General features: G+C 37.7%; 1 protein-coding gene across 3 annotated transcripts; it reads left to right on the top strand.

The window, feature by feature from the left end:
• The first annotated feature begins 1,714 nt into the window (after nt 1–1,714).
• Nucleotides 1,715–4,672, top strand: LOC131065235 (uncharacterized). 3 transcript variants are annotated; one of them, XM_057999693.1, is made up of 3 exons: nt 1,715–2,146; nt 2,491–3,042; nt 3,974–4,672. In XM_057999693.1, exons 2-3 carry the CDS (start codon nt 2,518–2,520, stop codon nt 4,196–4,198), a joined length of 750 nt encoding a protein of 249 aa, XP_057855676.1. In that variant the 5' UTR covers nt 1,715–2,146; nt 2,491–2,517; the 3' UTR covers nt 4,199–4,672. The 3 variants fall into 3 exon arrangements, with proteins under 3 accessions (XP_057855676.1, XP_057855675.1, XP_057855677.1); XM_057999692.1 differs by having other exon boundaries at nt 1,715–2,091; XM_057999694.1 differs by having other exon boundaries at nt 1,715–2,061.
• The last annotated feature ends 10,901 nt before the right edge of the window (nt 4,673–15,573 follow it).

Below are 15,573 nucleotides of genomic sequence, written 5' to 3' on the forward strand. Positions count from 1 at the left end.
CTAATGGACAGACTAAAGTAACAATCCAGAGCTTGGGAAAATTTCTTTAGATGCTTGGTGGGAGAGAAAACTGAGAACTGGGGTTTGATCTTGCCGCAAGCAGAATTTTGCATTCAACAACTCAGTGAATTGAAGCACTAGAAAGACATTGTTTTAGATCATCACCAAAATACATCCTAGAGAAGTGACCAAACTTCAGAGCGATAGCTCATAGGAAAAGAAGAGTGCAGAGGTAGAGGAGTTTGTAGAATACATGAAGGCTATCCACAAAGAGGTCGAACAACATCTAGAGGTCATGAATAACCAACATAAAAAATGAGTTGATACCAAGCGAAAGTAGAAGGAGTTTGAGGTTGGAGATGAAGTCATGGTGTACCTTTGAAAGGAGAGATTTCCGACAGGAACATACAACAAGTTGAAAATGAAGAAGTTTGGACCTTGCAAAATCATTTGGAAGTTTGATTCTAGAAATGCCTATGAAGTGGAGCTATCGAGAGGTGTGGACATATCACCAATTCTTAATATGACATATCCATTTTGGAGAGAAGAAAAGGATGACACATAAGCATTCACATAGAACCAACGAGCACAAGTACCATTGGAGTAGATTGAATAGATATTGGATAGTTGGACCAGATGCAACACTTGAAATAAGGAGTACATGGAGTATATGGCCAAGTGGAAGAACAAAACAGTGGAAGATGCAACTTGCGTCTTAGAGGATGAGCTAAAGTAGTTCGAGGCACACTTAGCATCATGTGAGGCACATTTTTCAAATAACCCTAAGGGTCTGACGTAGGGGCATCTTAGAAGAATCCAAACCAGATCCAATTCCAGTAGCATGCAATCCTTTGTCGAACATTACAGAGTTGATGGAGCATGTCGCATGATCAACATGGAGCCGAGTGACACAAAGATAGGTCTGAACAAAATAAATAGTTTTTCCTTGAGCACAAGGTGTAACAAAATCATGTGATCTTGTTCTTTTCATTTCTCTTTGACTATATAGTAGGGTTTCTCAATGATACTTTCACTAATTCATAGAACCTAAATTTAAGAAGAGTGACACACTTTGCCCGTTTCCACAAATTGCTTCAATTTTGATTATGAAGCTTTACTTGAGTCTTTGGCTTAACATGTTCATGAAAATCAATTCTTATGTGATGCTTCTAGAATTGTAAGGTGCTATTGGGAACACTAACAAACACTATAAAACAATAAATGAAGATAATAGGTAGTCATATTGCATGTCTATAATATTTATGTCACGTGATAATACTTTAATGTCCATAGTGTGTGCACAATGCTTTTGTTGATTCTCTAGATGAATATAACAAATTATAGTTTTTTCCTTTTATACAACATTCTAATGTAAAATTTGAAATATTTTTATACTTCAATAAATCATCATGATAAGCCATGAATGAAAAAACAGACCCAATTAGAAAGTTGAAAACAGACCTGATTTTAAAAGTTAAAAATCCAAAATCCAAAATCCAAATCCCATGATTACAAAACTAACACCTAATCATTTTAACACTAACAAATCTTAAGTACATTAATAATTCTTTAAAATATAATACAAGTGCAGGTATGCCTTTTTTTCTCAATGACATGATATCTATCTACAAGTCCGCTGGGAAGGAAAACAATCAGTTTGATCTCCTAATTCTATGTTAAATTAAAACAACAATTAATATTCCGTAATATGCCGAGCACAAATTGCGCTGTGCTTTTGTCTTGTAGTCTGACCACAGATCCTATAGCAATGGCAATTGGGTCCTGACAGCTGAGTTTTGCGATAAAGAAAATATATTATGATTTATCTGCCACATCACCCAAGCCTATATAGGCGAAGAGTTTCATTCCACAAAGGAGAAGAGTGGGTAATACCTATACACCTGGACTCCATGGTTAGATGGGATGATATGGATAGGCGTCAACTTCCATGCACTGTTTTTTAGTCACGTGTCATTGTTGCTATCCAATCCGTAGCAGATAACAGAGCATGTTTTCCCCCCTGGGCACGAATTTTGGGCAGAATATCAGAAGCTATCCTCGGTATTCAATTTCACTTTCCACCCATTTCAGGTAGATTCAATTTTTTCAATTCTAATTGATGCCAAATTCTGCAAGTTTATTTCTGGTTAGTTTCCAACATCGAATCCTTATTTGATCTTTCATACATGGAGTTCACTGTGCTTCGGGATTATTATAATTTATAATTTGTTCACTTAGTTTTCTTCTCAAATTTTGTTTTTTAAATTTGTACTTCTTTCTATGGCGAATTGCCCAGGACCAGTGTATCGTAGTTTGTATTGATAATTTTATAGTGTACAAGTGGGAGGCAAATTGAAACTTTGGTTAGAGAAAGATGGGATGGTTTTATATCTGAGGTCTGAGCAAATATAGGGCTAAATCAGAGGAAAATCTATTGCGTTTTGTTTTAAGATGTAACACTGATGGGTTTTAAATTTTTCCCCAAATCAGAAAATTGGGAATTGATTAGAAAAGGACATGGCATTCGTGAATTCCAACAATTTAAAGATCAAGATCCACTCTCTGTCAACAGCAGTTCCAAAGCTCGCTGGGAATTCGTCTCTTGAGAGAAATGGAATTGATCAGCGTAAGGAGGGTTCTTTAGAGAATGGGGTTTATATTGATAGTCCAAAGAAGGGTTTACTGAGTAAGGATGGAAATGAAGAAGGGGCTCAAAGCAAAGCTCAGACAAATGGGGGGGATTTGGGGAGCCGGATAGAGCACATGCACTTGTGGAACAAAGGGATGGAGGTTTTGGGAGCCTCCAAAGAATATGCTGCAGATATTGGGAGAAGCTTGTTTCATATGAAAGAGAGGCTAATGTACAAGCTGGCTGCTGTTCCTGTTCCAGCAGAAGCTCTGGACAATGCTCGGCAATCAGTTGAAACAATCATAAAAGACATGACCCATGCTGCTCAGGGCTTGACGAAGGATGCTGTTCAGCGTATTAAGAGCCGCCTTGTTGAAATACTGCCATCTCTTTCTCCTACGCAGACTGAGAAGGTAATCATCACTCATACTCAATCTGAATGCCTTCTATTTTCTCCATATGAAATTGTAAGAGGATGAATAGTTTAGTTTATTCTTATTCAAACCATGTTAACTTCATCTTATGATAAGCGCAAGATCAGCAACTTGATAATATTCATTATTATAGCTGACTATTACTGTTTTGGTTGTTATAAGACCTACGGGATAACTGTGTATAGAGAAAATAAAGAATAGTCTAGCAAGAGATATGCAAATCCTGATATAACTTGAACCAATAGGTATCTACAAGTTGTGCCTTGTAGAAATGATCTGTGATTTTTTTTAAATTCCCTTTCTCTCAATTGTTAGCTACGCGCAACAGTTTATATCATTTTTTAAATTAGAAACAAACCCACAGAAGCTCATAACAAAGTAGTCTTTCTTTGATGTCCGAACCAGGTAAGTTGAACAAAATTGGTATATGGCTTGAATGAAGGGTTTAAAGGTCAATCTAGTCTATAAGCACCCCACAAAATACTTGAACTAGATAGGCCCTGTAGCTCAAATGTCAGAGCACCCAAATGTATGCCTGTAAAGTCCTAACTATTATCTCGAATGCAATCACTGTGGAGGGCAAAGCTTAGTCAATTTCACTAGGCAAAACTTTCTCGATCTTACTAGTCAACCAAGGCCCTGGCAGCTGTCCTACTAAATATGATTTTGTTAACATCAATATCTCTTCATCTTGATACTTAAATCATTCTATGAAGGATTCGCTTGGGCCAAATATATTATCATACTGTCTGGATCCAATAATTACAAGATAGATGGCTTGATTGAGTAATTTAGTGCTCTAGAAAGACTTGTTTCTATATTCCATTTTCTATTATTATTAGAAATTTTAGAACTACCTAAGACGTATTTCAGGGAAAAATTTGAGACTAAAGTTATTGTCTTCATTCAGATTGTTGATGATGCAGAAATAGAAGTTCTGGATATGTCTCAAGGGTCTGCCACTCGAGATGCATCAAGAGATGAAAGAAAACTTTCATCAACAGAATCCACCAAGCAGGAAAATCAGCGTGAGGATGCTTCACCATCAAAATCCTGGTTCATGTCACCAGCTTCATCGTTTCCAATAAATATGGGCCGCTTAAAAAGGCCATTTTCTCCACGTTCTCGACTGTGAGAAGCTAAGTGTGCATTTCTATGCTTTGGTATATAATGTTAAAAATAAATACATATCTAGGGTTTGATTTTCTACTTGAATAAGTTCTTTTATGTGGGCATTAACAATAACTGATATCCATTTGACTTATTGAGTCAAGGATTTTCCAATCAATCACTGCAGAGATGTCAGGCTGTATCAAGCCTGCAGAATGAGGATTTCCATGTTAATATGTAGATGTAGCTTTTGATTCCAAATGGAAGAGTTGGGTTAGACATATTCGGGTATTCCAGATTATAAATATGCTATTAGAACAAGTTCCTTCGCTTACTAAGAAGAAAATGTTTAGAGTTTGCAACCAAAGACTGAATTCATGTAATTTGTGCATTATCTCTCTATCCTTTGGGCTAGCATAGATTACTCAAAAACATGTATGAAATCTCTGACACTCTGTATGTTTTCAATTTCTAACAATTTTCATAATCATTCTCATAATCAAGCCACTCTTGGAATGTTTCACTTAGATTTGATATCAAATTTTTAGTTTTTTAATATTATTTCCGCACACATGGGTCTTTCCATGCATTCATTTTATTACTTGTGCTAACATATGTAGATTGATGCACTGTATCTTTCATTTTTGGAGATGGTTCTAATGGATAAGACCATCCTGATGTGATTATTGGTCATTCTGCTTCATGCTTATGTAAGAACTTGTAGCTTCTCTACTGGTCATATCATGTTGACCTTTGTAGAGAAAGGGCCAGAACTGACTAGAAAGTTAAGACTTGATTATACTCGTAGAGAAGGAAGGGTGTTTTGACTGGTGTTCGGAAAATGAGTAGGATCTTATGTTGATAAATGTATTGTTTTATTGAATTTCTTATCAAAAGTGGAAGAGGGGCAATTTTAAATAATTGTAGTTGTAGTCATCATCGAAAATTTGAAATGATTTATGTTATAGACTGTCATAAACTGATCTCTACCTAGTGGTTTATGCTTTATACAATGTGTGGCTGGAGGCTTAAAGTGCATAGCCTGACTTTCAATAGTAGGAAGTCTGTAAAGAAACATTTTTTGAATGCAAAAGACATCGACACCTAAGGTGGACAATTAGAGGACAAACTATTATTAATGTTGTCTAGAGATAGGAATGCATTAGCAATGAGCTTTTCAGCGCCTTTACAAGGTCATAAAGGAAGCCTTTCTCCCAGTTGCAAAATTTGACATTGTTGAAAGAGGAAAATTCTTGGTATGAAATAAAAGTAAAGATGGGCTTCTATAATCCTCTAGACATCAGAAAGAAGGTTCTGAATGCTAATGAAGTTTTATCTAGAACCTATATTTTTATTTATTAGAAGTATTGAGTTGCTAGTACAAGAAAAACCTTGCTGTATGGTACAAATACTTACCATGAATCTAAGGAACTTTGCCTATAAATGCTACCTTGCCACTAGCAAGGATGTTTCTATATCTATTCACTACTTTGCAGTTGAACCATAAATTGATGAATGTGTTGATTGCCTATGAATGGGGAGGTGGAAGTAGCTGAGAAATATTGTGGACCATAACAGCCAAACTATTTTTTTTGGATTGGTTACATGGGTCATTTAGTCTGGCCCAACAACCAGATGTGTGATCTCTTTGGCATGAACACCCAACAATCCACAACATTGAGGCTCAAACGTGCGAGCACACTGGATCAGCGAAGGCACAAGCCTGTGATCACAATGGCCCAACCAGGCGCTGAACTTAACCATCACACTATGGGATGAACCCCATAACAGCCAAACTAGTACACTTAGTGTGAATTAATGTTAATCTTAATAAGGTTGGGTTCCTTAAAAATAAGAGGGTTTTTTAATTCTATTTCAAAGACCCATTCAGTACATAGATGCCATGATTCCATGATTCTTTGAGTACATACCTTGGTTTAATGTATCAAGAAAAAAATCAGTTACTCCTGTAGATTTACCTGGAACAGATCAGGAATGTGAGATGGTATTTTGTGATCCAAAATTGTGCCCGAGGAGATTAGGAAGCTTACTTAGGCCTGCATATAGTTCTAGCTTAGCTTAGCTGCAATGCCTTGAGAAGAGTAGATTATACATATTGGTCGAGTCTCAAATCAGTTTTCTAAGTTCTGTTAGCAAAGAGTGTTATATAACCTTCAGCCATTTCTGTGTTTAATTGCATATTTAAAGAACCGGTTACCCTGCACAATGCAGAGTAGGTGGTAATACATAGGATGGGTATTGTTGGTATCATGGAGATGTTGTGATTTGCCCTGATTTTTACCATGGCCAATACTGTGGTGGTGGTTGTGGTAGTTGTCATGGAGGTGATGTGATTTTCCATGGTTTTTTACCATGGCAGATACTGTGGTTGTTGTAGAAATTCATTTTTTAATTGGTAGTAGAATGGGGATTGTTTCCATCCAGCATACCTACTAGGTGGAGAATCATATTGTCCTCCTAGAATTATAAGACATATTGAGATCATTAGGCATACTTGGATCTTCCTATTTTGGTGTTAGAAGTTGTGGTTGAGCAAAAAGAGACATGCTTGTTACCATCTTTATTCTCGTTAAGCTCGCTTATAGATTCTATCTTCTTGACTATGTCTCCTTCCTTCTCTCAAGATACGCAGCATCTACGCTTTGCTTTCTCCTTGCAACAATCAGAATAACAAATAGTCAAAGCTTCATCTTCTCGTGTAAAACTCCATTTTCCCCTAACAATTCTTGAATTATTTGTTCTTGCTCAATTATGGACATAACATGTGTAGATGTTTATGACAAGGGTTACGTAGGATCAAGAATGTCTAAGATGTATTGATTAAGTAGATGGTCATAAAAACAATGATTTGTGTTAGTTCAATTTTCCCACCGATTTCTTCTTTGTTTTTGGGGTAGTATCCCCTACCCCTTGCAATTTCCCAATGCCTTAAAAATTTTCTTTGCAAAGTAATTAACATGTCTGGACTGCCCAAAAATGTTACATTTTTAAAAAAATGTTTTTATGTTCTTATCTACTTGTTTTTAGTTTTTTGGTCAAATCAAGTTCAACTTAATTCTTGTCTTATGGTTGTCTCATATCAAGTGGTCTGTAAGCAATTTTGTCATTTGAGAATAATAGTTTATTAACAATAAAGCTTCACTTATCATTACAAACTTAACTAAGGCAACTATATGATTTAAAACAACACAAAATATGATCAGTTACCTAGGCAACATTTATAATCTAGTGATTTTTCTTCCTAATGTATTAGTCTTAACCTATGTTACCTCCTAACCTATTGATGTAGAGGCTCGGGTTCATGACTCAACAACTAGGAAACATTTCAATGCCTTTCACCAAACTCAACACAAGGCTTGTATCACAGATCTTCTGGCATCCCAACATCTCAAATACATACGGACTCATCAAGAATCAAGTCCTAAACAACAACCAGATTATACTTCACAAACTCAAAACTCCCCTTCATAATGACTCATTGCCTTATGGCTACAAATGACAATTATGGTTTCTAGTGTTCACTAGACCCCAGTAACTTCAAAGACTTCCTGTAGCAATTCAATACAACATCATTGCACCCTTGATAACCTTCAAGAATCAGAGAACTATCAACCATCATATCTTATACAGAATCAAATACTAACACAATATTTCAACACTTTATCAACTCTCACAAACATTGATTCCACACACTTCGTGTTCTGACAACGACATGAGCCTATACAAAAAAATGACAGTTTTTGAGAATGAGCTTGTTTGACCCCTCAAAAGGCCTTACTAATTTTTTTGGTAAAAAGAAAGCTTTGTTGTAACATCATTAGCCTTCCTCTCAACCAAGTTTCAGATTCATACTCGACCATACATAGTTGTACTAACACGTTTTCTAACTGCAAATTCTGGAAAATATTTTTTAAACAGGCTGCTTTCACAAAAATGATCACAACTTACTCATTTCTCCATGAAAATCGATGAAACTTGAAGCAAATTAAATTTAGTTCATGTAGACAACAAATACAAGTGGTTTCATACCAATACTAAGTTGTATATGTCCATACAACTTGCTGCAATGTGACTGTTCCTGCCTTTACCAATCTGATTTTCACTATGAACTGTAACAAATAGTCTTTAATAACTTTTGCAAAATTGATCACGAAAACAATTGCTCCGGTTAGATTTTAGATTATCTAGTTACAAAACTTTTCTCCAATTTATAGCTAGATCCAACAGTTAAAACAAAAGTTATGAGGGTTTTACAAAAACGGGTAACCCTTGGCAGGGTTTTGACAGTTTTCACCAAATTTGATATAAATTTGCCAAGACACAATGAAATTAAATGAAACCAAGACCAAAATGCAGAAAATCCATTCCCCTAACATTTCCAACAGGTTTCCAAAGCAAATGAATGAGATTTAACAATGAAAAATGAAATGGATCAGATTGTAACATCATGGAAGGATAGTGTAAATGCAGAAAATTTTCAAATTTTATTAATCTCTTCCCTCCAATACACACCAACCAACCTCCATTCGACCTCCCTCACACATATATATGATAACTACACCAAAACCAACCTTTAAACCGACTCTAACTACCTTTTCAATGTTATGACCTTTGGATTGTATCTTTTTGCAAATCTTGCAATTTTGCTTTGTGACAACTTTGCAACTTTTTATCAAACTTGACAAGATGACTCCAAAACTTGTCCTACTGACTCCAAATCACTTAATTACCCTCTAGACATGCCTAAATTATCCTATTACATCATCTCAACCCATATTGGGCATTTTACATGCTTTGACCAACTTTGACCATGTCACGACCTTATAGGTCACCAAGAGCATAATGACTTTAATAGCCTTACAAAATGATTTGAATTATCTCCAAATGGTCCTTAGGACCTTACATAGCTTTGACAAAACATTACAAACAAAAAAAAATGCAAAAGCCTTCATGAGGCATCTAGATGAGTAGGTGCTCCTGCACCACCTATGTTACCTCGTGTTTGGGGGATGAGGTAGAGCGGGGACGTGTTTTGGAGATGGGAATGTGATGGATCCAATTTTCAGATATTCATATGATAGTATTCATAAGGCAATTATCATATACATCATAGAACCTTAATACGTAATATTGGAGTTCGATTGATATTTTTTATTTCATAGAAAGTGACAAACAAATGAAGTTTTAACAAAATTTAATTGCATTCATTGATAAAACACATGACTTTATATAAAAGTTATATCAAAACACCCAAATGTTGCAAGTTTCAACTGCAAAATGAGAAATATATATAAATATTAATGTGCAACAATCCCTAATCAGCCTCCCCTAACACTAATCAAAATTAGAGTTTGAGTCATTGTCACTATGAGAGGCTATCTCATCCAATGGAACCCTAAGCAATGCATCATGTGGCTCCTCATCAACTTGTGTAGTATCTTCAAGATCAACATCCCAATGTGCATCTAGAGTTTGACAATACCCATGTGTCTACTTGATCCCGAAGCCACAAGGTACTATGCACAAGCACCATCTTCTTCGATCATATAGAGGTAAGCCTATTCCTCTTGACTAATTGGATTAAGCTATATGTAGATTAATTCCTCTATGCAATAGAGGAACTAGCTGTTGTGCCTTGCATATTCGCCCCCTCTATTTCATGCTTAGAAATGTGGGTACCTCCTTTTTTGGTTTGTTTTCCTTCCCTTTTTGTGTTCTTTGTTTTGTCTCTTCGAAGTTTCGAATTCCTGAAGCCATGGGGTTTTCTTTTGTTTTCTTTTCTTGCACCCCGGAACCCTGGAATCTCGAGATCTTGAAGTGTGCTTTGTTTGCCTTGTTTCTTGTTTGGTTCAGCTTTGGAGTTTCGGGTATCCCGAAACCCCGAAGTTTTAGTTTTTTTGCCTTTTCAGAACTTCAGGATTTTGAAATCCCAAAATCTCGAAGTGTCCCGTCTGTTTGTTTTATAGACTTTGAAACTTCGGAACCCTAGAGTCCCAAAGTCTGTTGTTGTTCACTTGTTTCGGCCCAAGGACCTTGGAATCTCGGAATCTCGAGTTCATTTTGTTTGTTTGTTGTTTCTTCGGAGTTCCGAATTCATTTGCCTAAATGACTCCAGAACCCCGAGAAGTCTTTTGCATCTCATTTCGCGTGATTAACGGGTATAAATAATCTTTCCTAGGGGTATTTTGCTCATTTGCATGCTTTAGTTTTTCAGAGCCCCTTCTCCTCTAGTGATTCAACAATTTCCTTGATGCTCTTTGTCCTACCTCTCCTTCCTCTATCCAAGTTGGTTTACTCCCTCCTGCTTTGTTTTTGTCTTGCATTTTCGTGTTTCCCTTTGTTGGTTTTGGTTTTTCTTTTTTTAGCTTAGGGTTTCATGTTTTTTTTCAATAAGTCAATATTTCAGCAGTTAGGGCTTCCTCTGATTTTTGGCTTTTTGGGATCTCAAGTTCCCTAGATCTCGGCCTCCCCCTTTAGCTTGCTTGTTACTCTAGCACTCCAGGTTCCTGGGATCCCGAAGTTGTTCCAAGAGGTCTTCTTTCTCCTAGCTTCGAGATCTCGGGTTCCCAAGAACCCGAAGTGCCCAATGACCTTCCTCCTTTGAGACTTTGGAACCACAAGATTTCGAAGTCTCACCTGAGCTTGTCATTGCTTATTCACCGCTTCAAGATCTCGGGATCACGGAGTAGTGGGCTCTGTTGTCGGTCCCACCCTGGAACCTCGGGATTCCGAGGTGAATCCCTTATGGTTTTCCTCCAACTTCGGGACTCCAGAACTTCGGGATCCTGAAGTCTTGTTGCTAGTAAATGAGTTTATTTTGAACTCAAAACACTAGAACTTCGAGATTCCGGAGTTCACTGTTTTAATTAATATTTCTAAGGCACTGACTATGTATCCTCTTGTGTAGTTTGAGGAGTGCTTATGGAAACATCAACCACTCCAAGAAAGAAAATTATATGTGAGTTGAAGCTTGAAAAGAACCCCGCGACAATGAAGTATCGGTATCAGGGCTAGACTTTGGTCTCTAAATTTGAAATTGAGGTTTAGTGGATCACCGACACGAAGATTGGGTATGTTGAACTGGAAGCCATTAGGAAAGAAGTGTTGGGACAAAACTTGAATGCTCCATACAAAAGAATACAGAGGTCTGGGCTCGTCGAAGCCACAATTTTTCCTCAAGCGGTCCAATCACTTGAATTGATACTCCAAACAACTAAAGAAGTTGTCTAGATTTTCTATAAGAATGTGGTAGCTAACAGGAACCACATAAATGAGGTATGGCTCAATGATCCGAGAAAAGTCAGGTGTGAAGGCTACGGATAACATTCTCATGGTTCGACTTTAAGGATGCGCCAATGGATTTAATTATCATGCTGAGCCAAGCCTTTGGGAAGGAAGACATCAAACACTACCACTTATGGTTGTTTCATTTCATTGATACCATCCTTAAAGGTAAAAGATATTTTGATTGGGCAAGCATTATATTAGACAACATCCATGAGCATATGTGTAGCATAATTAAGACAAAGAAATTTTCATGACCTCCTATGCAATTTGGGTGGTGGCTAGAAGTGGTATCTACCTTGGACTACACACTAGCGATAGACTAGGAGAAGCACCTGGAGATCGAAGAGTATGGGAATATTATACTCAACTTCCTATCCAACAAACCATGTACCACTTCAAAGGGATTGATGATGCCTTTATATACGCAGCCATATGCAGGTTAACATGTGATGTAGGGTATCGACTCTCATGGGAAGCCATGAAGTTGATACAAGAAAGGGGAACTTGGTTCATCCAGATCCAACGGTCTACATATATCCGATTGAGCGGATTCATAGGAAACCCCCTCCTTCTTCCTCGTTATTGCAACAATAAGATCATTATTCTTGAGCAGGCAAGGCAGACTATGGGACTTCAATCTCTCTTGATCCTAAAGCATAAGACTGGGGTCACATTCCCAATTTCTCTTGAGCATTACAAATGTCACAATTCACAAACAACAAAGACAACTATCCATGAGTTGCAGGATCTTTGCCTAAAGGAGTTCAAATATGCTAGATCGAGGTATGACCCATTTGGGAAACTCAAAGCAGTGATGCCAATAGCATATGAAGGGCATGTACTAGCCTTGGAAGACTTATGGGCAAGTATGCAAGATAGTTTCGAAGACAGGCAAAGAGGGAATAAGATGGCCAGAGAAATAAAATCTAAAGATTGAAGATGTTTCGGAACATGTCATTGCAAGAAGCTGACAATGGTTGAATCTTAGGCTTCAACCGAGTGCCACAAGGGAAAAGAAGAAAGGCAAGGCTGTTGGCAATCCTCAGTAAAAAAAAACTAAGGAGTATGTGCAGAGAACAAGATTACTCCAACGGGCCCCTGCCATTGGTAGAGAAGAATTGATGAAATAGTTGGATGCCAAGATGGAGTCCCAACTCCTAAAGATAGCAGTTGAACTAGTATCACAACCAAGATACTCGTCGTACCTCAATCCTCCATTACACCCATTGTTCCTACCATTGATATTGTCCCAGGAGAAGGTACATCTCAGGGTCAATATGACCAACTTGCCCCTTCCTCCCAAGTTCCTACAACAACTACTAAACCAACTTATGAATGGATAGTCATTCATAACATTGAATTAGACTCTGAAGAAGATGACGAACCCATTTTAGCAATTGCACATAGGAAGAAGGAAGATACAATGCGGAGACAAGCCACCTCTGAACAAGCTCCAGGGGAAGTAGTATTGGAACAAGTGCCTAGTGCCTCTTAGGGTGAGTAGCATACTCAAACACATGTTGATGAACCTAAAGGTCAAGAGGTGGATATCACCCAAACACATGTGTGCATGTGAAAACTATGGATGTAGACAAACAAGATGAATGAATGGTGCTCACTCCACAAGATTAGGAGCTACTTCTCAAACAATTGGAAGGAGGCCAGCCAAAACAAGATGAAATAAATAAAGAAGCCTTTGAGCAAGAGATAGGGGAGAAATTAGAAGAATTTGCCAAACATCAACCATAAAGGTTATGAGCAAGTGCTTCAAGCAAACTTAGCTCAACAAATTCCATAACCCCCACAACACCATGAAGCACCTGCAAGGCAATAGTATGAGCAACGACAAGAAGTATATAAGGGACAACAAGAAGGTGAAGAAGAGAAAGAACAACAATTGGAAGCTCATATGGTAACTGCCCAAGTTACCACACAAGGTGAGCAATTAGATTCTAGCATACCACAATGGTTGAATTTTAATTTTCAAAAGAAGAAGAAAATTGTTCTTCCAAGCATCACTTTACAAGAAACAATTGCCAAGTCACCAAGGAGGCCTAAGAAAGCTAAAACTCTCCACCACCTCTCAAGAAGTGACTCTGGTGATATTGTGGCTAGAATTGTCACTCTCGCACAAGGTACATGAGAGGAAGAACAAGCATCTCCAAGGTACTGAATCTCCCAAGTAAATCTTGGAAAGCAGACCAAATGGGGAGAGATAGCCTCTTTAGATGCAATCAATGCCTCCATTATAACCATGATAGAAAATGAGCACAAATCTAAGAAAGAGGTCAAAGCCCAACTATAACAATACAGACAGTTGCTCGTTGAGATGTCAAAACCGTAAGATTTAAGTTCTAGTGACACTCTACCTTCCATCTCTTCACTCTCATAATAGGAAGTCAAGACATTGTACGAGATGAGGAAAGTGGTTGTCGTGGTCAAGACTTGGACAAGAGATTAGTTGAGCAAGGTGAGAATGTTTTTACAATATACCATGGAGATATACGAAGATGCCCACTTCCTTGAGAAGGGCCTCATTCTCTGTTCTACATAGTGGGAAGCTCAGTCTGATAGGTTCTCAAAACAGGCCAAAGTACTTAGGAAGATCAAGGGATTGGGAGAAGAGGTGATAAAGAAAGAAGACTTGTTAGGGGGAGAAGACCTCAGCAGTTTGCAGTCATGCATTGATATTTTGGAGTTGAAGGTGGACATGACAGATCAATGCAGAACTAGGGTTCTCAAAGAACATCCATCTTTCTTTGTTCTCTTGGAACAATATGAGTAGGATGTAACAAAATTGTTAGGCAAATATGGAACTAACCTGGTGCAGGCAGGTGCAATTTACCAAGAAGCGGTTCTCAAGCAGTCGGAGGCGTATGCAGCTGAATAATTTTCCCCAACCACCGAGTTTGATGTCACGATCATGGATAGGTACATGCACTTAGTTATCTAGTCTTACCAAGCTACACAAATAGTAGATGAGCTAGTTGATAAGATGGAAGGGGTCAAGGAAATTCTAAGAGTTTCAAGGTTTTGGGTTGAGTATGTGCCCGATTCACCATCTACCTCAATAGATTGTTACATGGGGAACTACCACAGTTATAAGGAGAGCATACAACAAACAAGAAGTTGACTCCTAGTGCGCTCTTGTTACCACAAAGAAGAAAGGCACGGTCTTGGTGATGCCTGCAGTTTTCATAAAGAACACAAACTACACTTGTCATGCGCAATGCCCTTGCCAGCAGGGCACGCCACACATGGAGACTCTGCATGCCCCTGCACTTGGAAAAGACTGGCTATTTGTTTGTGTGTAGTGTTAGTTGAGTGAGGTTCTAAAGAAGTGACTTGCATGTCAATTGCAACCTCCACCGTTTTGTAGATGAGTCTTAGGCATAGCTCATTCCTAGAATATAGGAGGCAAGATACTATAAATGTAATGAATAGGGCCATTTCAAGGGTCCAAAAATTGAAGATTGGAGGCCATAGTTAGGATTTTATTTATAGTATTTTCATTTAAGCAGTTTAAAATTTTAAACTTTGTTGAACTTTCTCAGTATCAGTGCTTGCTAGTACCTTTATTTTCATAATTAATCAATGTAATCTATTTCATGGATCACATATTTCATGATCTTTGTTGAATGAAGTTAGCATTTCTTTGATCTGATATCTTCTCTCATTCTAGATACCATAATTGTTCTGAATATTGTGGATTTTGTTATTATGATACGTGAAGTTGCCAATCAACTCTTTCTGTGTAAGATCGTAGACCCTACATGTAGATGGAAGTTTCACATGTTGCTATCTAGTCTGTTATTAATATCTGATTATTTGAAGTATTTATTTCAATTTTAACAATCTTGCATGGCTATGATTGTTACTTTCTCACTCCCATATCTCTTGCATTTTATTTGTAAGTGGATCCATGTGAGTGCCTTCTGCAACCAACATACCACCTTGATTGAACAAGTCACATGAACCTTGAGTTATCTTTGCATAATTGTGACCTAACAAACAAGACCTTGGGGAGTGTGGATTTCGTGATCCTTGTTCTTTTCAAGAGAGGCTCCGCTTCGCTTCGCGAAGCCTGCATGT

This window comes from Cryptomeria japonica, chromosome 2, assembly GCF_030272615.1.
Source record: "Cryptomeria japonica chromosome 2, Sugi_1.0, whole genome shotgun sequence".
In the NCBI taxonomy this organism is placed as follows: Eukaryota; Viridiplantae; Streptophyta; class Pinopsida; order Cupressales; family Cupressaceae; genus Cryptomeria; species Cryptomeria japonica.

Coding starts and splice junctions, on each gene's coding strand:
- LOC131065235 (XM_057999693.1), top strand. CDS start 2,518: ATGGCATTCGTGAATTCCAACAATTTAAAGATCAAGATCCACTCTCTG. Junction 3,043..3,973: donor CTCCTACGCAGACTGAGAAG/GTAATCATCACT, acceptor GTCTTCATTCAG/ATTGTTGATGATGCAGAAAT.